Source organism: Takifugu rubripes, chromosome 5 (genome assembly GCF_901000725.2).
Source record: "Takifugu rubripes chromosome 5, fTakRub1.2, whole genome shotgun sequence".
In the NCBI taxonomy this organism is placed as follows: domain Eukaryota; kingdom Metazoa; phylum Chordata; class Actinopteri; order Tetraodontiformes; family Tetraodontidae; genus Takifugu; species Takifugu rubripes.
In genome coordinates this window covers 5,510,479-5,534,475 of record NC_042289.1, presented here as the reverse complement: position 1 = coordinate 5,534,475, position 23,997 = coordinate 5,510,479, and the positions used below count along the sequence as shown (strand labels likewise).

At 45.9% G+C, this 23,997-nt stretch overlaps 1 protein-coding gene across 1 annotated transcript in view; it reads right to left on the bottom strand.

The window, feature by feature from the left end:
- The window catches only part of grin2aa (glutamate receptor, ionotropic, N-methyl D-aspartate 2A, a), a 90,808-nt gene that overhangs the window by 9,552 nt on the left and 57,259 nt on the right, over positions 1-23,997 (bottom strand). Inside the window, exons 3-12 of the mRNA XM_003964522.2 lie at positions 23,068-23,234; positions 20,035-20,472; positions 16,430-16,544; positions 11,509-11,711; positions 8,681-8,852; positions 7,826-7,979; positions 6,592-6,717; positions 6,279-6,508; positions 3,667-3,827; positions 436-525 (exon numbers count right to left, since the gene is read on the bottom strand). Coding sequence (XP_003964571.2) covers positions 436-525; positions 3,667-3,827; positions 6,279-6,508; positions 6,592-6,717; positions 7,826-7,979; positions 8,681-8,852; positions 11,509-11,711; positions 16,430-16,544; positions 20,035-20,472; positions 23,068-23,234 — 1,856 coding nt within the window. The remainder of the gene's footprint in view (positions 1-435; positions 526-3,666; positions 3,828-6,278; positions 6,509-6,591; positions 6,718-7,825; positions 7,980-8,680; positions 8,853-11,508; positions 11,712-16,429; positions 16,545-20,034; positions 20,473-23,067; positions 23,235-23,997) is intronic.

The following is a 23,997-nucleotide window of genomic DNA, read 5'->3' as shown; positions in this document are numbered from 1 at the left end:
CAGTTAAATTTAAGAATATGAGAAGGCGACCAGAAGAAACAGTAAGCTTCCATACTGGTTTGTTTCTATGATGTCGCCCTCTGCTGGCATGGAGGTTCAGTGCATGTGTAGAGGGTACATTTTAGAAAGTCACCTGCTTTTGGCTCTCCAAAATGCAAATTGTTCTGGATGATGGAGGCAAACATGGTTAGCAGAAATATCCATTATTTGCAAATTCAAATGCAGTCAAAAACGCATTATACTCACCCAGGTACTAGCTAAACATAGGAATTCTATGTGATGCTATACATACATTAGCATTACCAGTGATATAATGTCAAGTGATGGTACCTTTAGGTCATACCTGTTTGCAGCTACAAAGTGGTCTGTTGAGAAATACTGGAAAAACAAGAACTTAAAATGGAAATGTTAGGTTAAAAACAAAGCTTTAGTTACCCGCTTCCAATAGTCACCAGCTTACAGCCCTCATCTCTGCCGGCCATGTAGTTCAATACTGCCGCATCATAGATAAAGGCATCCAGTTTACTGCAAAGGAGGAAAGAAAAGCAGATAAAAGAGAGATAGAGGGAGGTCGATGAAGGCGGATGCGAGGGCTCCCAATTTCTTTAACAGACTCAGTGAGAGGGAGGCAGGAGGCACAAGAGGCTTATTGTTGTGTTGTTTGCTGATCAATTTCAAAGTATTAAATCATCTCCAATAGGAGTGTAATCCAAGTGTAACCAAACACGGAGGCCATAGCGGGGAGTGGCTGTGGTTCAATACTATACACATCAGTGGTGATGGGGCCCCGGAGGCTTGCGGAGGACCTATTCAAACTTCGGACAGGCACGAGCCATGCATGCACACACACACACAGACACACACAAACACACACACACACACACACAAACAAACACACACACACAAACACACACACACACACACACACAATATTCTGCTTCTACATTTGTGACTTCATAGGCATCCCAAGTAACACCAACCCCGACCCCAGTTTTAACCTTAACCTTAAAACCATGTTTTAACCCTCAAACAGCCCTTAGCAGTTGTGAGAACCAGCCAAAATGCCCTCACTTCACTAGTAGAATGTGGATTTTGGTCCTCATTATGTAGCATAAACACACACACACATACAGTATATTCATGCTGTCTCCACAAGGAACTTGTTAAGTGGGGTACACAAACAAAATTATCTCAGACTTGAACTGACATTTTCAATGTAACCAATAGCATCACTTACTGCTGGTCTCCATCTCTCAGTACCCACCCACACAAGCATGCACTTACACACACACACACACACACAAACTTATACACAGCAGCCCTAATAGTTCGGCGCCTGGCTGGCATTTTCTGAATGTCAGACCCAAACCTCTAACGGAAGCTCACAGCCAATAGTTCAGCTGTGTAATTAGCTTAACCCAGCACTGGCTCCGTCCACATGTAGGCGGTGCGTCCAAACCGGTGGGAAAACAGGCCCAGTCGGGCGTGCAATATTTGTGTTTGTTTGCAGACGCGGTGAGCGTGCAAACTCAGAAAGGTGTTCCTCCACCTCGGTCTGTCACACCTTTACTCGGTCCACCTACACCTCTGTAATATGTTACCCAACAGCCATTTAGTGTGACTCTAAATCTCATTTTACACCACTGCAGGGCGATGACCCCATGTTGTGAGGGATGGCACGAATTGCAATTGGACCCTATGTAAAACGTAAATCATCTAAAATCATTTTTTCCACGCTATAATGCTGTGACATTATCATGGTCCTCGCAGCAACCTAACAGAAAATTATTATAAAGTGTCAGTAAACAAACATGGGGTGGTTGAATAATGACAGCAGAGCACAGCCTATAGCCTAGCACTGGACCCCCTGCTGTCCCACCTGAAAGACCTCTTTGGAATTTAACCTTCTCTTGATCATGTGGGGTTAAAATGAATAATGCTAACAGCATCAACGACTTCCACTTGTATCCACGCTCTTCCTGGGGTGGTTTCGTTCCTGAATTGAGAGCGAATGTAGCTACCTCGCTACATAGTTTTGCTTCTTGCGGCTGTAACAGATTTGGCATGTAAAGCCTGTCAGCATTATGTGTGATCAGAGCTAATCCACCCATCGAGCTTTAAACATCTGAATGCTGCTGTGTTGCTCATCTGCTAATACCACAGAATAGAATTATCAGTGAGGGTATTACTGAGTGCACACACCTGCAGCTGTGTGCGCACGTATGTGTGTGTGTGTGTGTGTGTTTGTCTTTCATTTCTAAGCACGTGTGCGTGTAATGTTAGCTTAATGACTTAAATGCATTTGTGTTTGCGCCTGTTTCTGGGTTTCCTTGTGTGCTTTATGCTAATACAACAACAGGGACACGTGTGGCTGAATTATAGGGGTCGGGGAGGTTTAAGCTCTCTTATATCCAGCTTTGTCGTAACTTCTGGATGAAGGACAAACAGCAGAAAGATCGAACCCAGTTGAAGCCATGAATATTTAAATGATATTTGGGCCGTAGACCCTGACAGCATCCCAACCCAACAGCCAATGAGAAATGACTTGTAACACCCCATCAACCTTTTGTCCTTTATTTTGGGGTCTTTCTGCATTTTCTCCTCCCTTTTCCCATCGCTGTTGCTGTCCTCTGTCCCTCTTTCCATTCCCCTTGTATAAGCATACCCTCAATTTCCCCTTCTTCCAGTCTCCGACGCCCTCCATTTCTTATTCCATTACCACTCTCTTTTGCTCCAGTCTCCTGGCACTTTCCTCGTTCCCTGCATCCTTGCTTCATTTCCTTCTCGGTTATTTTGTTCTTGGCCTTTTCCCACTGCCCCTTTTTTTTCCTGTTCCTCCAGCTGATGGTGTGATGAGGACAATGGAGCCAGAGAAAACTCTCTAAAGTACTTATCTGTTTAATTTTCACACATACTTAAATAAACTGAAATATCACAAGAGTGAAACTGCAGTGACACCGAAGATCCTAACAACCAAAATAAGCAGCAATTGAAAGAAACATGCTACATCGATAAGTTGTGAGTTATAAGTATGCTAGCTTTATGCTAATCCAGGTGAGCAACCGCTGATATTTGTCAGAGAGGTTTATAAATACGAGGTCTGGTGAGGTGGTTTGATAACTCGTTTTAACTCCATCCTGCAGATCCAACCTCAACCCTTAGACTCAACCCTTACCAACCCTTGCCCAGTGTCTGGACTGTGTTCAGCCTGGTGTAACAGTTTCACACTGCTCACCTGTGATGCAAAAACCACTCCTTTCCTCACACTCACACAACAATCATTTCATTTGTCCAACCTACTTAAACAGCAATATGAGGTTAAACTGGACTGTTTGTGTCCAAATTTAGAAATTGGTTGATTCCTCGTGCTCAAATTTGATCGTTAAAGAATGACCCGTGGTCTGGGAAGGGAATGACATTTGTGCATCGTCACCTGTTTTTTTTCTCCACAATATACTCCTTTGCACTCCTATCCTGTAACAGACCACCATCACCATAGAGGGCAGAGCTAAAAATAGCTCTCACTCTTCCCAAAGAGGAAATCCATTCATCCTCAGTCTCAGAGGAGCTGTCACAAACACACACACACACACACACACTGCTATGTTCTTTAATGACTGACAGGTAAACTCTTGGTGGAGTAGGACTGCATCGCGGAACAGTTACCCTGATTTGAGGCTAACAAGAGCGTCCTGGACTCCAGTCTGATGGTATTTCACCATGTACTGGTGCATTTCCGGGTAGTTCTTCCTGATGTTCCTCTCCGTGGATCCATTCGGAACAGTACCAAAGCGGAACGGAGGCGAGTACGCGTACGGGTTCTGAAACTGGGGAGAGACACGGAACAATGGAGATTAATACAGGGAGAAGGAAGGAAAGATTCTCACGCGTCTGTGCATGTCTGGTGATGCGTCTCCTTGGCAACAGTGAGAACAAATGCTCAAAATACAAAAGTGAAACATTGTCCATTCAACAACTCCAAATGCATATTTGGAGTTACAGTCTTTGCTGAATCGTTGCAGTTCTTGACCGCTCACAGGGGACGTGTGATCGATGATATCGTCCCTGTCTGAGGTGTTTCTGTAGCTGAGCTCCGTCACCGTGGGATCGACATAATGTAGAACATGTAAACATTTATACTGCGGCGCTGTCAGGGTGCATCCGTCTGCCCGCCTGCGTGCATCTCTGTTGTATAAGCAGGTCAGGGTGAGGATGTGTTAAGTGATAAGTGCACGTGCGCGAGTGCATGTATTAGTAGTGATGTCACGCAGTGAGCGTGTCAGCATCACAAGTGATGGCCCTCAGGAGATGCTCGCTGCTCATGCAGGCCTTGCTTCTCTCTTTTCCTTGTTTTGTTTTTTTACCTCCGCGACTCTTCGCCGCCGTGAGACGTGCACGTGCGCACGAGCGTTGGGGTGTTGCCGGTGCAACTTGGTTGTTACCAGTGTGTGTGGGGGGGGGGTCTCTGGGAACCAGCGTGATGGGTCTGACGAGGGCATGGATTAAGTAAACGTCGTGTTTACGGAGCACCTTTTGTTTTTCCAGCTGCGCTCCTCTTTGAAACCACAGGATTCACTCGCCATCTTTTTGTTCCTCCTCTTCCTTGTCAGCTTCTTCTCTGGTTCCCCTCTCTGTGTTCTTATTATGCAAGTTCTCCTGTTATATAAGCAAAACTCCCCCCTTTTTTTTTTTTACAGTTTTGTGTGTGTGTGTGTGTGTGTGTGTGTGTGTGTGTGTGTTGGAGAGCCCAGAGACCAGAATTCAGTGCTCCTGTCTGCTCTCTTCTAAATGTCTGCATCTTCAGTAGAGATTCAGGGTTCTGGTCTATTTTATTATTTCAGTCTTTTAGTCTATTATTGAGCAGTAAAATGACATATTCATTTTGGAGTCATTTTCCCAAAAGTCTTTTTATTAGTTTAAATGGTGGGTTGATGCACTGAGCATTTATCTCCGTCGCACATCTAATGTGTGTCAGTTATGTAAATGTATTTGGCTTTTACAGAGGGAGGCAAACGTTTCTACTGTCGGACCGCCGTGACCGACACCTTCGAAGTTCATGGACAGCAGCGATTTTACCAGCAAAATACATCTGAGATTATTGTGGGACACTTTTAATCCAGTTGCTCTCATTACAGTGTTGAAGTTTCCCTCAGCCATAAAACAAAACAAAAGAGTTTCATTTGGGATCTTTGTTCCCTTTTAGAAGGCTTCATATAATGGATGGAGACAGACGCGGCACTCAGAAAATCATTTGGGCTTCTTACCATTTCCCTCAAATGCAGATGACTTCATTTCCCTTATTTTATCTTATCTTGTTCTCTGAACAACTTCTAATATAACGTTGAGAAGCACAGCAGAGAGAGCTTTTCCTCTCTGTCTCTTTGCCTTTTCGGCCCCTCGTAATCATTCTTTCCTCCCCGCCTCAGCCGGACTCAGTCTGGCCCACATCTGTCCGTCTGTTTGTCTGGTACCATCATGAGTGTCTCGGCCCCTCACCATTCTTCAGTGGGCCTCCTGCCAGTTGGCTTCAGCCCTTAATTCCACCCTCCTCCTTTGCTCCTTCTGCCTGTTGTCAAAACTGCCCCCATCAGTCTGGAACACTGGCTTCTTGGACGCCTGTCCAGATCCGTCTCTCCTCAGGAACCCTCTACCCTTTTGCTTTGGTCTTCTATCGCTCTTTGTTTGGGTTGACCTTTTCCGTGAATCTTTTAGCTCGTCATCCTTCTGAGATTTACTTGTGCATCGTTGTTTATCTCCTCTTCCTTCCGCATGTTATTTGTGTTCATTCAATCCCACATTGCATCTGTATTCATCTCTAATCACACACATTTATGCTTATGCCATGTTTTCATGTGGGTATTTAACCATTATTAAGTAATGTCTTTTGTTCCAGTGCAGATATTAGATGTTTTGTTTTTTTTTACATTTAATTTTAAAGGAGAACCTCCATTTGTTTGATTAATGGATTTTTTTCCCCCTCTTTATATTATTCCTGCTGCAGCCAGTAATTTGAGTTACCCTGTTCAATTCTCAGCATGAACCTCCACTGTATTAGAAGCTATTTGAAATTACTTCAAAACTAGGACCTACACATTTTAGATAAAATAATGAGTAAAACATTATTAAAATATAATCAACCTCTGACTTCCACATTAATAACCCTTTCCGTAGTGCTAGTTTGATTAAACACTTGCCCCTGAAATGCTAAGAATCCTTGCAGTGCAGTTAGCAGAGCTAAAGGGGAGGATATTGGTTATCGTTCAAAATGTTCCGGTTACCTTGTTGTCGGACAGCCCGGTGACCTGGTCAACAAACTCCTCCTGGATCATGAAGGCAGCCAGGTTGGCAGTGTATGAGGCCAGGAAGATGACAGCGAAGAAGGCCCACACGGACACGATGAACTTACTGGTGGTGCCTTTCGGGTTTTGGACCGGCACAGAGTTGTTGAAGACCAAACCCCACAGCAGCCAGACGGCCTTGCCCATGGTGAAGGACGGTCCGTGAGGGTCTGAGTGACAGGAAATAGCACAGAAATGTGGTTCTAGCGTGTCGAAACTGAAACGCTGATGCGTGTTTCTATGGCATTCTCACCTTTTCCCTGCGCCAGGTTTCTGTTAAAACCAAGAGGACTGACGTACTCAAACATGAACACGGCCATTGCAGTCACCAGCAGGAGCATAACAAACATCATCACCCACACTGATGCACTGAAAGGCTCTAAGGGAGAGAAGGAGAGCAGGAAGATGAAGCCTCCGCACAGGCTGGAGTCAATCTTAATGTCACACATCACTTTCTGATTCCACACTCTATACTAAATGAACACAGCGATAATGCAGTCTCTGTGTCGCACACACATCCTCACACACATATACTGCATCGATAACAAGCTGACTTCTGCATGTTCCCCGAGTCTCTGTGCACACTTGCATAAACACAAGCCCACCTCCTCTTTGACAGCGTGAGGAGGCGTGCTGTACAGGAAGCCCTGGTGTCAGCACAACTGTCTTCCCTCTGAGCTCACAACGCTGCCGCAGTGATTAAACCCCACTCTAATGTATAGGAGAGCATTGCTGGCATGAGGCCGTGCACTCTGTATGTATGGGTGTGTGTGTGTGTGTGTCTGGAAGAGTTGGCGAGCATCCATCCTGGGCTTTTCCTGTTATAATTGCCACTTCCCCGCCAGTTACTTCGTGTTGCACACATGTCGGTGTGGTACCTCTATATATGCGTGTGTGTTACTCGCCTGTCTGCACTTGTGCCTGAGTGTGTGTTATTTGTGTGTGAGTGTGAGGCCATGGAAGCCCACACAAAAATAACAGGGATAGCTGTGGTCACTGGGGGTTAACGTCCTGGGTTTACAGCTGTCAGTTAACTGGGAATCATCTTGGCAGGAAGCAAGGCAAGTATCGACAATGGACTGAACTGGGATTGCCAATATCGCTGAGACCCCCCCCCCCCCCCCCCCCCCCCCCCCCCCCCCCGCCCCCCCACACACACATGCACACACATTCGTGTATTTCTACCATTTAGAGGACATCCATAGACATACAGTAATGCATTTTCCAGCTTCCAACCCTGTGTATCCCAACTAACCCACTAACTCTAACCTAAACCCAATTCTCACCTCAACCCATGTCCTAACCCTCGAAACAGCCCGTTAAGGTATTCAGGAAATAACCCACTTTTCAAAAATGTCCTTACTTTGCAAGTAGAATAAGTATTTAGATACCCAATATGTAGAAAAAACAAGAATACATACACACACATGCACAGACATTCCCTCTTCCTGTTGGTGCGACCGAGCAACTTTCATTCAGAAAATTACCGAGAAAGGCTGATGGCGAGACTGTTCCATTGCTACGGGAGACCATGACGCTGATACCGGTTTCCACAAACGGGACGGAGAAATCGATGACCTCAGAACGCTCCTCATTGATCGTCAGAGAACCGACGGCCATGACGGCTTTCTTATAGACCACCTTTGACAGGGAAGGGGGGGGGGAGAGAGATGGAGATGGTTATGATTAGAAAGGTGGGGATGCGTTACATACATGTAACTAAAACAGAAGCATTAGTCTCAACAATGAACTATATTTTTATTCTAAGTAAACATGACTGCTCTATGGAGCCAGCTCCAGAGCTCAGAGGGTGACCTGCAGACATAAACCCTGGTCACCTGTGGTGGACTAGAGTCTACAAACAGCCCTGGAAATCACTGAGAACCTGACTGCTGCACTGCCGGCTATTTTCTTTACAACCTACGCATCACTAAAGTTTTAAATTGTTGACCTAAATCGATATAATCACCACATAAGTCAGAGTCTGTGCTCAGTGGTACGCAGGCCTCATGAGTTCCAGGACATAAACATGTCCATATAAATATATAGACAGCCTTTAAATTTACAGGTTTCTCAACAAACTCTGGAGTTTAATGTCAAAGCTGCTTCACCACGATGCAAGGGGAGGTTGTTTTTTTTTGTTTTTTTTTACACGGGCGACTTGGATTAAATTGGATGTAATCTTGATAGCTGATTCCGTTTCTGCATGGCTGACATTCCTCACGGATCAGAAAAATATCTTATCGCAGATCACGATCTCTCATTTTCAGCTCAGGCTAAGGTGACTCATTGCTACATAAATGAGCTATATGCTATAAGGAAGCCGTAAAGAAGCATCTTACCTCTCCCACCATCCCATTCCACACGTTGTTAATCTTTTTGCCATGCTTGCCATTGGTTACCAGGTACAGGTCATAGGTGAATTTGACGTACTTTGCGATCTTCTTCAGGATATCAATGCAGAAGCCTTTGCAGCACTTCTTGATGTACGTTCCACCAGCCTCTGTTGTGTTGCTTCAGGGACACAAACAAACGCAACGTTAGTCGATAAGTTCGATCAGCTGCTTTCTCAAGCGACCATTTCCTGTCATACACAAAATGAGGGGTAGAAAATGTAGTAATCGGCATATTTTAGGCTTAATTAACCAGCATTGGTGTGTATGAGAGCGACTAAATTGAAATCCAAGTGTATGTTTAACCGCACCCTGCGTCAGATACCAACAGGCTCTTTTGGGTTTGGAATCCTTTTTTATTTGTCTTGTTCAGATTATATGAAGGCCCCAATGAACAAACATCACCCAGGGACTTTATCACCTTAAATCCAGCTCGCTTTATTCAGTAATGATATCAGAAGACGTGAAAATATGCTCCGTCTCTCCTTCTACCTCTTTGCCTCTCGAGAGGAAAAGGTTTGTGACGGCGCTGCATCTGTGAACTGCGCACCATCTGCGTCCATGAATCAGATGAGTTCAGGGACTCACACACACACACACACACACACTGATAACTTTGAGACACCACCTGGGACTCTCATTTAACTTTTAAATATGTACTAATCATGAAAAGAAGCCTTCTCCTTTATTGGTCAGAAGCTTGATGGAAGGACCCACAGCCTAACCTGCACCCTAACCCCACTGCAGTGTTGAGCAATCTCTAAACACTAAAGCAGCTACATTTTCATTCAACCATCTTTGAGACGTCGTCTTTGTCTTACTCTTTGGGCTCAACATCTCTTTAAACTCTCCTGGAGCTTCTAAATTATCACATAAGAACAATGGTAATGAGTCAGAACGTGAAGGTCTCAAAAGGGTGGACGGACAAAGCGGGGGACAATTAAGGAGTAAAAGAGAAGAGGGCTCGTGGGCGTGCGCTTGCTGTTCTTGTGACTCATCAAATGAAATGAAATGCGGAATGACCAAAAAAGAACTTGCACCAGTTTTGCAGGAGGCCTGAAGCGAGTTCCGCAGAGGCAGACGTCGCGAATAAAGAAGAACTGTAGTAAATGTAGTAAATATATAGTTTCATTTTGTGAGCATATTACAATGGAAGCAATGAATTGTAACCTGTCTCAGCTTCCAACTGAAGAAGCATTGGCGCCTTATTGGGAAAAATTAAAGAAGAAAATGTGAAACTTCTACACTGGAATATGTCACTGAAGATGTAAATGTCACATGTGTGAAGGTTTTAAAAGCTTCTGCCTTCCTTTCTTCAAATCAGTTCTGGATCCAGACTTACATAATTGTCCAATAGTCCATCTTTAAAGACGGACCTGGACATTCTCAAACTCAGCATTAAAATTAAAAAACACATATGAATCCTCTTAACGTTTAGCATGTGCTCTGCCTTCCTCCAGGTGGAGGGCAGAAGTGCATTTCTAACATACAGCACATACAACATATGGTGGCGGTGCACAGACAGGGACCGGGTGGGGGCAGGGAACGGGCCCTGCGACAGCACGTAAACAAGGAAGGCGGGCTGTGGCAGCGTGGAGCTGCAAGAGCACCATCCCATTTAGGCGCTGTGCCGTGGTGCAGCCGGAGCCGTGACATGATGGAGGCTGTTGCAAAGTTGCCAGAATAACTTGATATAGAAAGAGTCCAGGGGCCACTGGGGTCTCCAGAGAGAGGACTGTGGGGCCTTGTGTATTACTGTGACTATGGCATGTTCTCAGGCCCAGCCCGGCTGAGTGAATCTGTGCTTATGCATGCATGGGTAGTCCTCCGTACCCACGTCCATGCCCTCCATCATCCCTCTCTCCCTGCCTTTTTCTCTCCTTCCATCCATCTCTCCTTCCTCCAAATGGACGTGATGGATGCTTGAGTGGGAATTGCGCTGTGGGAAGAAGAAGCGCGCTCGGATGCACTGGCCTGTGACTGAGTGGACATGTGGTTAGCGAGAACATACACTGTGTATGTGTTGTGCTCCTCTAACGCTTCATCCTTCGCCCTACTTCACAGTGGTCCTGGATGGAAATCTCAACTCCTTCCCCAGGACCCAGATACTGCTTAACAAGCTCTACTCTGCGTGAGTGTGTGAGTGCGTGTGTGTGTTACCACAGAGACTAAAGCATGATCCAATTACTGCGTATACAACACCATTGCATGTAGCAACACCTGAGCCACTCGCAGTTTGTCCGATTCCACTTCAATAACAAAATGTTCTTGGGGCATCTGTAAAAAATTCAATAGCTGAGCCAAGCAGCCCTCCCATTTTCAGGGGGAGGAACGGAGCGGCTGCTTCGATCTCGCCCTGCACTTCTTCAGCTGCTCACAAGAAAACAGAAGCGAACAAGGCGCCGGTTCATACTTTCACCTGTCAATCACAGTATCCCGGCGACGTATGTTGCTAATCACCCTAAAGCGCAACTTTGGGAGCCTCATTATTGCTGCATTGTCTGCCAGCAGCCCTGTGTCACGCAGATATGATAACATGATTATTCTTTTGTGTTGCACCCTAAGTGAATCTAATAATGAAGCTTTTCTTTCACTCTGTTTACAGACATTAGGAGTGAAATTCCTGCAGCGTTCAGCTTCCTCTGTCACAACCATGATTGTGTAGGTAGGCCATCAACTAAACCTAGACTGGCGTACCTGCTCCTGAGCATACGGTTTTGGCAAGTATTTGCTTTTTTTGCGGAGCTCTTTGAGAGGCTTTTGAGTCTCGGACTTACTCTTTGATGTGCTTCCTGCAGGGCACGGAGTTCCTCATGCAGGTCCCAGTGAGTCTTTCCACATCCTCCACTATTACGAAGGGCTTCTCCTCCAAAGTGACGATGGACAGGTGGTTGTCATCCAGCTCAGCGTCACCGAAGGAGTTGAAACGCGGCCACACCGGGTATTTGACGGTCAGGCTGCCATTGTCCAGTTTCCCCATCTGAAGGGTAGGATGGTGAATGGAAGGAAGTCACTGCAAGAAGGGCTGAATTTATACTGTATTCAAACAGACAGAAACAATCTAAAGATGGCTAATGTGACATGACAGTTTATTACCATCAAATCCTCTGATGATATTTTGGGACTGAAAACACAGAAAGTTAATTTTTGTCAAAGTTTAAGAGGCTAAATGACATCTGTTGTCCTTAATAATCCCCCTCTGAGGTCTTACATGAGGGTTTTACAAGTGTGCACGACATTCTGCATCTGTATTATATCAAAATCTTAAATTCATAGCAGCTCTGTAATGAAAATGTGACTCGTGAGCAGACTCCCCCAGAGTCTGTTGCCCTCTCACACCAATCTGATTTCCCATCTTAGAGTAAATGTCTTCTTTTTGTCGTCCCTTTGTTGAATCTGGCATCTTCTTCTTCTGCATCCAGGTCACCGTGTCTCGTATTCCTCGTGTATGTGATCCCAGTGAGTCCATCATCTGTCAGTATTCCAACCACTGAGCTTAGTTTAGCACCTGGAATAAACAGCTGAAACCTGGAACAAAACACCAGAACTTCTGCACCAGTTCTGTGAGTCTGCCGACCCGCAGAGGCTCAAACCGAAACTCTGCTCCTACAAATGGAACTGTGGCAACACAGATCAGAGTGCGGCGTGCAGGGATACATAGGAACCTGCAGTCCAAAGGTCTGAATGTAAACATATGGTGGCGGCACGGTTGCGCTGGGACTCTAAATAATTCAGAAAGTTTTCAGAAGTGCAATGTCACAGTTTTCTCTATGTTCTTCCCTCACCCACACCGCTGTGTGTGTGTGTGTGTGTGTGTGTGCGTGTGTTGTTTATGCACATCTGTATCAGGTGGGAGAGGCAGAGACAGCAGAGGCACCAAGCCTTTATTCCACCTTCAATTATTAATGCGCAAGCAAGTAAACAGAACAGCAAAACCTTGCTTCCACTCTTTTTCTGGTTCAAAAACCTCCCTCCCTCTTTCTTCCTGTTAATAAAACACCAGTTCCGCGTAAAAATAGCGTGCAACACGCATTCACGTGTGAACGCTTGAGTCATTAATTTACAGAAACAGTAAAAGCTATTGACAAGGTTGGTTTTGTGAGCGCGAGCAAACGACGGGGGCAATATTTTTATGCTAATCTGTTCGTCTTTTGCTGCAGGAGTAATACGCCATGCCACATAAACCTGTGCATGTTATTGGCCAGCATGCACGCCTGGCTGGGACATTAACAGGCGAACATAGAGGAGAAATACAAATTAGCATTTTAATTGTTTTGCTTTGAGTGGTTTTCTATCCCCTGACAAGGATTAGTAGCCCTTTTCTCTGCTCTCCTTCAGCACCGCTGTCAACAGCTCACTCGCAGTGGGCAACATCTCCATGTACGGGCGACGCAGGCGTGTGTAGGGGTCCGTGATGCTACGCCAAGGTGGCGTGCGCAATTCTTCGTGTGTCACCTTCACTCTCCGGGAAACCGCCCCGTTTGTCGGTCTGTCCTGCTGCAGCTGTTCTGCTGTTCTTTCACGCATGAGGGAGAATGTGCACGTGCACACGCACACATGCACACACACACACACACACACATGCATACACAACTGCATATGTTATTGTAGGTGGGAGGAGGGAAGGGTCGCAGAAATGAAGGAACCTTAGAAATAAAATTCTTAAAAATCACACAAATGATGACCGGCCATGGCAGGAAGGAGGATGACATAAGAAGGTAGAGGAGAGGAGGAAGATTCAGGAAAATTCCAGAACGATCTTGCTCTGCTCCTGCTCTTCTTTTCTGTCCCTCCTTCCTCTCTAATTAAAGAAAAGAGGGTAATAAATTAATTCTCTGAGAGGAGCCAGGGCCAGGGCAGCATTGCAGAATGTGTATATATAACTGAAGGTTTTACAGGCGTGTGTGTGTGTGTGTGTGTGTGTGTGTGTGTGTGTGTGTGTGTGTGTGATCTGAAAGCAAGGTCAGCGTGAGGACCTATGGGGTTACCATTTTATGACTTCCCATGGCAACAATCCTATGTTTCCGTCGCTTGGCATCAAATTTACAGGCACTCGGAGATGAGATAACACGTTAGCGCAGAAAAATTGTGTTTTTCTCGTTTTTTCATTGATTCCTCTCATCAGTCTCTTCTCTATTTGTCACCTCATACTGGCTGTTATCACCTTTTCCCAAGCGTCTCTGCCTGTTCCTCTGTGGCTTACTGTTAATTTCACCTGTTTCATGCCTCTCTTCCCATCCTAATCTACAGAGGGCGCTCTCTCTCTCTCTCTCACACACACACACACACGCACACACACACACACACACACACACACACACACTTCTTCCAGGTCTGCAAGTGGAACCAGTTAGTGGGATGATAAAAAATAAACCGTGGTCAGTGCTGTTACACGGCGCACGTACTGTGCACCTGTCTCTCTCAGAGCGTTATCGCAGTGGCACATAGCATTATGGGAGAACAAGCTCCTAATAGTGTGGAGAAACTTATTCAGTCATAAAACAGTATCTGTCAGTCCTGTCAGACAAAATTATGTCGGGAAAATGGATTCTCCTCAATCCTCCCTTGCTCTGGTTGCGCATGCTGGTGTGTGTTTGCTGGTTTTACTGCCTGTATGGGGTCCTTCCCGGTATCTTGTGGCACAAAATTCAATTCTGTTGTCAGGATTTATGGAAAAGTGTAAGAAAAAATGTACAAACTGTAAGCAAGAACAAACCCCATAACCTCTAATTTGTTATGTGACATATACTCTTATAGAGCCTGCCACATCTTACAGATGTTGCTCACTCAGTATATTTTCTTTTGACATTTTGGAATACATAAAAGCAACAAAACCCTCTTCAGCCAAAAACACACATTCATTCTATTCATTTAACGAGAGCCGACGTTCCGTTGGCGCCTTCTTTCTCTCCCTGTTTCGGAGCGACACTGTTCCAGACCTACTTTGTCTTCACTCAAAACATCTGCCCCTGGACCGATACATGCCGAACGAATGCCTGAGCAGCTGCGTTGGAGCAACAGGAGACCTCTCCCCAAAAAACCCAAGAAGGAGCAAACAAATGGGTTTAGTCCATTACCAAAGTAAATGAGCCTTCTTGAAATTCTAATAGAACTCTCATTTTCTGTTTCCCCCATTAAAACAAATCAATATTTGAAGAGATGCATCAAAAGCGCGATACATAATTTAAATTTGCAGACTCAAATTCACATAGTGGTCGCAGCAGGAGCCACAGTGTGTTAAAGCCCTCGATTTGGTGAGCGCGAAACAGGAAACGCGCACGTACCGGTGGCCCCAGTGCACCTCTCTGTTCTTCCCGCCACGTCTGCTTTCATGTGCTCATTTGCTATCTTGGCCCATCTGTCTCTGCTGCTAGCTGGTCTCGCTCTCGCTACATATACTCCCCATTTCTCTCTCCTGCGCCTCAAGGGGACACATCCTATATTTTTAGCACATATCCATATTTTAGTGCTGTTGCTGAATTTTTATCTCTTGATCATTGTGAAAGTATGTGTGCCTGTGTGTGTGTGTGTGTGTGGCGTGTACAGAAGCAGGATAAAGAGCGAGAGTTCCCAATTACTCCATGATTCCATTTTTTTCCTCTCATCTCTCTTGCCTTCTTTTCCTCGCCTCTGTACTAAAGTAAAGTGGTACTGATCAATTTCACACACCCTGTGTTTACAGTCGCTCTCTGCAGCCCTCCCCGGCGCCAACAAAGGGTTCATTGTGTGCTGCTGTGGGTGCGTGTCACTATGAAATATGAAAAGGCTGGTATCAAAATGGGAGGGGGCTCCACAGACTGCAGAGTAAACCAAATACTGTAACACACACACACACACACACACACACACACACACAGGTGCGCGCGCGTGGGATAAAAATCGTCTCGAATCGAAGCGCCACTCTGTCAAAGGGAGTTTCTTTCCAAAACTGGGTGGGAACGGGTAAACACGGCAGCGCACGCGCGGCGACCCTCCGTCACCCCAATAACGGGGGTCTCGGGTTTTGATTAACTGTGGTTTGAGCTGCCATCAGAGGCCACGGCAGCAATCCCCGTTAAAGATGGACCAGATGCCCAGATTGTCTGGACAGGGGGGATGATGAAAGAAATAATAAAAGAAGGGAAAAAAATTACTTCTCAACCTTTTTTCAGTCCCCCTCGCAACTATTTTCCCAGAGTCTCTGAACTATGAGCTATTGAGGCATTAAATATGAGGTATTTAGGCCTGTGCAAGGCCGCCAGATATAGGTATAAAGATACATGGCCGCCATTTAAAATCCATTACAACAGCAATAGTGCTCAGCCATTTCTAGCAGCCATTCATTACCGGAGAATTCTCACATCCACCAGTTAAAGAAATCTATATGCTCGCCAGCGAATGAGCTCATTGATCAACTAAGTGTTGTAGGATGAGACGGAGGTAACGTTTCCGATGCTATTTTTAGCACACCGCGTCAGATTCGCTCGGTGAGAGACCTCCAGGAGCTTCGCGGTAATTGCAGGTGGTGCTTTTGTCCACTTATCTGAGGCGCGTGGACGGGTGTGCTCTAGCAGCACTCCCAGGTTCTCATCAGCCTACAGGCAGACATCACACACGTGGAAGAAACAGGAAACTAATTGGAACCTACATGAGCTCCGCGTGTCCTCAGCTACCGCCGTGGAAGTGCTGTTCACGCGTGAGGGCAGAGGAAGAGCCTACCTTCTCCCACTCTCGCTCCTTGTTGAGAACTATGACCACTAGCTTTGGGTTGTCCTGGTAGCCGTCTTCGGTGAAGGACAAGTCCCTGCCCTCCCACGTCACATTCATCATGTACCTGAGAGCAAGAGGAGGGAGGTCAAAGGTCACAGGGAGTGGCATGAATGGAATGGACATTATGTGCAGTGTTTGTTGCAGACATGTAATAAAATCAGAGTAGAAGGTGACAAAAGTCCTCTCTCGCACACACAGACGCACACACAGATGCAGTAATGGGTGACCCACATGGCAGGTCACATTAGCTAAGATGGAGGGCAGTGAGGAGATATTCTTGGGTCCACACTGCCTCATTAATCACGGCTGTCCTTCCCAGCTCCGTCTCCCCCTCTGCTTCTGTCAGCGGTCATGTACAACAAGGAGCGCGACGGTCCCTCTTTTCTTCTCCCTTCCTCGGCTCCGCACTGACCCCGGTGCGACGAGGGCAAACTCAGAAATGGGACGTGACGTCTCTGGCCGCGTGGGACAATAGCGTGAAGGTGGCTCCACTGCCGTGCCCCCATTAGCTGATAGCCTGAATGCTAATGCTCTGTCAGCACATCCTCTATAATTCCAACTTTAATTTAGCTGTATTTGTTATCTCGCTAATAGGTGCAAAAATGAATTGAAAACAAGAGGTAGACAGTACCTCGGTTGGCATCCTGGGCACATTCGCAGTCTCCCCCAACATTAAACCCAAAAGTGACTGTGACTCATTAGGGAAAAAGGTCACGGCGGTGTGTGTTATGACATTTTAAATTACCTACAGATCCCTGAAATAACCGTCTCTGCGGCGTCCAGATGAGATACGGCTGAGATGAGGGGAACGCCTGGTGCGATTACAATAATGTGATTGCCTTCAAAGCAATAAGCGAGTAGCGTTAAGCGGGCGGATCAGGTGCAGGATGCAGCTCGAGCACCAGGTTTTGTTACAGAGTTGTCTTTTTTCCCCTGCCGTAGATGTAGTTGGAAGATGATGCTATCAGACCACAATCCAATCTTTTGCATACAAATTCATATATTTGTCTGATCCCATCCAGGCGTATCCTTGGACTTGTCTACACAGGAACCAGGGTGATTATAGTCCAATTTGACGTGACTAAATTGACTTTTTATACAATTTATGTGCCACAAAATTAGCATGAAAGAGCCCAAGATCAGAATGCAGGCAGGGCAGACAGACCAGGCTTGTTTGGCTGATGCCCATCAAACAGGCGGAACTCTGAGGGTGTTGCTAGGATACAGACATAGCCAGGATGATACCCCTGGTAAGATGACCCTAAACTACTCCAAATCGCTGAACATACATACACACATGGAAATAGAGGCAATAACTCTGCTCACCTCAGCAATTCTCTGCCTAATGTTTCCTCTGCCCTGTAGCGCTCATAATAATGAGAGCAAAATTCCTCTCACTTTACAGCCCCCATTATATCAGTAATCGTGCTATTCATTAGGGAACAACAGAAGGAGGGGTCCAGAGGGGGACAAAGGGGGGAGAAGAGCACCCTAGAACAGGTAGAGGGGCTTGAATGGAAACAGGAAGAGGAGTAAACCTGGACAGATTTGGAAAAGATGTGTGGCATCCATAAAGAATGAACAAGGTGTTAGTTTGCTAGCTTAGCAACGTTCCTCCTCACATCCTGGTGCGTGTGGAGATATGAGGTGAAACAAAACAAGACAAACATAGTTGCACCATTAAATACACCACCTCCACATTATTGTTCCAGCAGGAATCTTCCTTCTTTTGCACCAAACAGGGCGTGTGCGGCTACGCTAGTGGCTGGTGCTCACCTATGCCGGTGGTTAAACCGCTGGATCGCTCTTACATGCAAATCGGTTTGCTAAAGGATTTCTGAAGAACGGCGAAGCACCTTTCAGAGGCATCATTCCCTCTGATGAAATATTAATAAAGACCCGTGCTCATGCAAAAAGGCTTTCAGTCATTCAGATTGAACTCAACCTTCATCTTCTTCTCTGCAGTCCCGCCTCTCTCTTTCCTCTCCATGGCTCAGGCCGCTCTGAGCTGTAGCCCCCCCCCCCCCCCCCCCTTCATATACGAGTAATAGCCATTATAATCAAAAAATACGATAAAAAAATACTTTTCAAATTTGGAATGAAATAGCGTTTTCGTGCACATTTTGCGATTTAATAAACGACGACCTTCCCGTGATATTTCATTTTATTTCTCCTTTTATGGCCCTGAACAATGCAGATGTTCACATTCAAGGATTAAAATGTCTTAGAATGTTTTAAGTGAAATGATCACGAGTCCTTTTCCACCTTATAGCAGCTCAGCCTCAGATGTGACGCAGCTCACCGGGGCCTCTCAGAGGGACGTGTCCGACTGTTTAGACTGTTTAACATTGTTTTAAAGGTTTGGGCTTTAAAGGGAGAGTTTATTGATTTGCTCGATCTTATTTACAGTTAAATGTCTTGTGATTTTCTGGTTTCTGGTATGAGACAGTGCAGTGGCGTGCCTGCGTGCGCACACACACACAGTGTACAGGATATGTTCTATTGAGTATATCGTCATTAGGTCGGAGTGGTGCACTGGCGTCTTCTTAGTTGGCCATTTGTCTTCTGATTGTATTAAAAGTTATTTTCCAATTACACTGCAAAGCATATTCTTCTTAGGTGGATTGCAACTCCTGCAGGCCAAGTGGAGCGCACAAAACGTCCACGGGTATTATATGGTGCTGCTTCAAACACAAGCTTATCGGGGGTGTTTTGGTTTCCACTTTATATAACCTCAAATCAGGCAAAATGAACACTAGAGCTAATCAAACTCACTCAAATTAAGGCCGGCGGCTGAGATTTCTCACCCACAACAAAGCCATCTGTGGCGACTCATCACCTGGTAACAACCTCAGGCACCCGGGCAGGAGAGGAACTAACAGCCTGACTTACATGTGCGAGAGCTTTACTGAAATGGGCACTCAATTTGCTCTTTATGGAACTGTTTTCTCCTCTTGTCTCCTTTATTCGGATTATTTAGACTAGAAATGTTCACAGTCACACATCCACGGGTGTGTGCGTCCTCTTTACTGCCAGATGGAAAAGGCAGGCCGATCTGGCAGGACCGCTGACCTACCCCACTGGCTGATGGAGAGAGTGCGCATGGTGAGAAGGAGCTCAGAGGAGAACTGGAGGGGGGAAAAATAACCAGAGGAGGAACAGAAGGGCTCATCAAGGAGCTCTTCAATTTTGGAGAGCACTCATTTGGAGCAGCTTCCCACTGTTACCCTGCTCCCCATTTCCTCGCTCCTTACCCATTCAACCTTTACAGCCATTTTGCTCCTTTGTTTTTCCCTTCCCTCTCTCCAACCCCCACACGTGCTTGCCTCACTTAGCGCTGAGTCTGAATCCCTGGGTCTTTTATCCAGTAATTGCATCTTTCTTTAATCTCAATCCTTAACACACACTCAGTGGAAACTTGGTGGAAGCTTGTAATTATTGAGGGTAGTGGATAAAACAAACAGACTGTGGCAGGAAGCTGTGCGATCCAAATGGAACGCACACACACACACACACACACACACGCACACACACACGGCTCCTTCTCTACTTACTTGTGTAGTGCACTGGGAGGCAGCTTCTTTGTCTTCTCCATCTTCTCCATCTGACCGTAACAGGAGGTTCTGGCTTCAGGAATGTCGCCGTACTCTTCCAACATGGCCGCCGCTGCCGAGGTTATGATGCCCAGACCGTCGCGAATCCTCGCCTCCAGCGGGTAATCCCAGTCGTCGTAGGACACCGAAATCATCCCCGACGGGAAGTCCTCGGGCATTATTTCCGGGTTCCCTGTGGTGAGCGATGGCACGATCCAGATGTATCCGAACCCAGTGAGGCCCAGGGAGCGAGCCTCCTGGAGGATGTAGACCGCCTCGTCCTTGGAGCAGTACAGCAGGACCACGGGGGACTGGACCTTCTTGAGCATGATCTGAGAACGGCTGTCCTCTTCCACAGCATCCAGAACAATGATATTCTGCAGGTCCCAGCCCACAAAACTAAGGCATAACAAGAGTGAACCATTAATATTTGGCTAACAGATGATTAGCTTTACTCAGGTGCTCACAAGGACAGGACAATCATCCATTATTATTAATACCACTGCTGTGACATGAAAGCTAATAGGTAGGAGGAAAAAAACTATCTCCAGGGGAAACACATTAAGGCCAAATAGGATGCAAATTAAAAAGAAAAAAACTGGCTCTGTGTAATGATGCTCTGCAGGGTCCAGCCCGAAAAAATGAAGGACAAGAGTGAACAATGTCGTTAAAGGGAAAGGCCCTCTGACCACTCGTGGTCAGAGGGCTAATAGGTAACGATGCTCATTAGAAACCAGCCCTAGGTTGGGTGTGATGTCTGGTCTCTGCTGCATGTTTTAGTGGGAAACGTGTTTAGCAACATTACCTGACTCCTGTCCACAGTTTGCCTCCCAGCAAAACTGAATCCCAAACCCCAAAACAGCGCAGAGTAAGAATATAATATGACTGTATAGTTCCCTTTAACGGTGAAGAGGCCTGAGGAGCAGCAGGAACGAGGGAAACGATCTTAATACATAACTCAAAGTTATTGTTAACCATAAAACATGCGGTGACACAAAGAGTCGAGGAAGCTTATTGGATGCAAACAGATGGCAGGACCGAAAAAGGAAGAAAAAAAAACTGTGAACAACAGAAGGAAAACAAGTAGAGGTTCATCAGCATGCATCAATAGATGAGAGTGATTTGGGACTTGCTGTCCTCGTCTTCCTGTCCAAAGGGATAACAGTCTATTAGTCCCAGGTGACAAACTATTAAAGAAAGATGATCACACATAGAGACACTTTGAGAGAAGACAAGAGAGAGAGAGAGAGAGAGAGAGTGAGAGAGAGATGACGATAACAACAATGGGAACATGTGATATTGCACACACGGGTCAAATGTAGGCATCGACTGTAGCAGGTGTCACTGCATGGGTGACTGTAGCTCATCTAACTGTCTGCTGTCACATTACGAGGATTTGAGTGCACGTTTCACCACGTGCTGGAAATGAAAGGTGCACGTGTGGATGGTTTGTGTGTAATGATGTTAAAATGCGACCTTGCAGTTACAGTTGCCGCCTTTCTCCACGTATGTATGCGGAGCTGCATCTCTACCCATAATCAGGTCACTGAACTAGAGTTAACTAGTCAAGTCTCTCTCAGCGGATCATGAAGTCACCGAGGAATTGACCCAGAGCTACTGGAGGGGGCGGGGGGGGGGGGGGGGGGGGGGGGGGGGGTTACCACGATCACTGTTATATTTTAAACATTCATGTCTGAATCACTTACAGACGGCAGGAATATTAATGCTCAAGCAAGTTAAAACATAGAGTATTTAATAGTTTCCTGTAATTTCCTGTCTTAAGCAATATTATAAGTATGAGTGAACATCTATTGGTCTGAATGTTACTGTAGGTCAACCAGAACTGTTCCCTGCAGCAAACAAACTGGATGTGACTCTATTTTCTTTCTCCTGATTTTTATCATACGAATGAACAATTATTCACTTCAGGCGATGGGGTGGTTGAGTGGTTAGCGCCAAGCCTCAACTTTCCCATTTCCCTGACTGCAACACGTATTAGAGCAGCATCATGGTGGCTGTTATCAATTATAGAAAATCAGATTAGTTTTGTGAGGTTATAAACTGAAACCCCGGCAACATCTCAACAGCACTAAATAGCCAACGTTGCACATTGTCCATTATCAATCTTGGAATGATCTGGGACACTCATCCACGTTAAGTCGACCTACCTGACGACTGAACTCATTTCTGAAAGGATGGCGGCGTCTTTTAAGGCTGGATGACGTTGAGAAGACCTCTTTCTGGAATTTAGAGCTGAGCACATGTTTGTGCTCAGCTCACAGGCGAAATTTTGTTGGAACAAATGCACTTTTTTGGTTTTTGATCTTAATAAATTGTTTTAGGAAGGTGTGAGATCTGGCGGCACCTAGTGGTGTGAATGGCAGCAGCAAAACTGTAATCATCCCTCCTCTTACCTCAACCGTACGTGAGGTCAAAAGACATGTTGTGAAAAGTGGGTTTGAGTCTAAAGCGTCAAATTCCGTTGTTAGTTGTTCTTAAACACCTCCTTTTTTATGTAACTTAAATACAAGCGACATGACTCACAGCACCATGCTGGTTACCCGAGCTCTTTAATGAATGCAGGCTTCTGAGATAAAGGGTCTTCACAGAAAGCCTTCAAGGCTAACCTCCCCTGTGTGCTAATTCCAAGCACTGCATAATAATCCTGCTACAAAAAGTCAAGAATGCCACGGCTGCTCCCCCCCAACCCCTTTTAAAAAAATATTTCTTTCCGTTTCCGAAACTGCAGGGGTTTGTTCTTTGTTTTTAGACACGTTAATGCTGTGATTCGGCAGGCGATACTGTTATTTAGTAGAGCTTCACCCTGCCCAGCAGGAAGGCTCTAATAAATGCTGAACCCATGACTGAGAATCAGGGACACCAGTGTCTTAGTGCTGCCACTGGGATTTAGGAAGGGAAGTGCCTCAAAGGACGACTGGCATGAATACAAAACTGGAAATGAATTGAAATCAAAAGGCATCCAGCTGATCCCACCTGTTGTCCACTGTCGTCTTCAAGACGTTGATGAACTCCTGGTAGCCCGGAAACTTTGACGTGACGATAGAGAAGATGTGCCAGTCGTACTCCTCCATGATGTTCAGCATCAGCAGCGCCTCCTGCTGGATGGAGGCGCCAAACTGGAAGAACGTCGACTTCACGTCCTGACGAACGAGGAGGAAGGAAGGAGAAGGAGAGGAAACAAAGGAGATCTAAATCAGCTATCTTTATTAGGCTGCTCATTTATTCAGGGCAATTCTGAGCGGTATAAAACTGAGTATACACACACAAACACACACACCCACATGTGCGCACCTATGCTGGTGTAAAAGTAGTAAGGTTGTCCTCCAGGAGATATATAAATGAGGGGCTCAGAATAATTCAATTAGGACTAAATTGGATTGGTGCAGGACTGCACGGGCCAGGTTCTGGAGATTGAGAGTTGGGTCCACTCTGAGTAGCACATATCCACTCCATTAAACTTAATTCCGAAGCGTTTGCCGTTAGTCACAGCGAGACGAGAGTTTGAACGGGGGCGGAAGGAGCAGGATCACAGGCGGATGAAGGAAAGTTCCGTAAAGGTGCGGCCTATCAAAATGGAGGACCAGATTGAGTTTGAGGGAAGGAAAGAAACAGGGCTCGCGTTCGTAGCGAATGTTAGCTTGACTGGTGTTGGATTCCCGTTGTGTGGAAATATCAGCAGGGTTCTGAGCTTATCTTGACACCAGTTGTCTTCAGAAGGCTAATGATGATGGACCAGCTGGCTGTGTAAGTGTGTGTGTGTGTGTGTGTATGGGGGGGGTTGTAGTTGTGAGGTGGTGGCTATAACCTGACAGCTAGAACGAATGAATCTAAGACATGGGGAACAAAAGGTGCAAAAGATACAGAGTAAACCCGGGAATTGATCAAAAGGCCTGGTCTAACAGG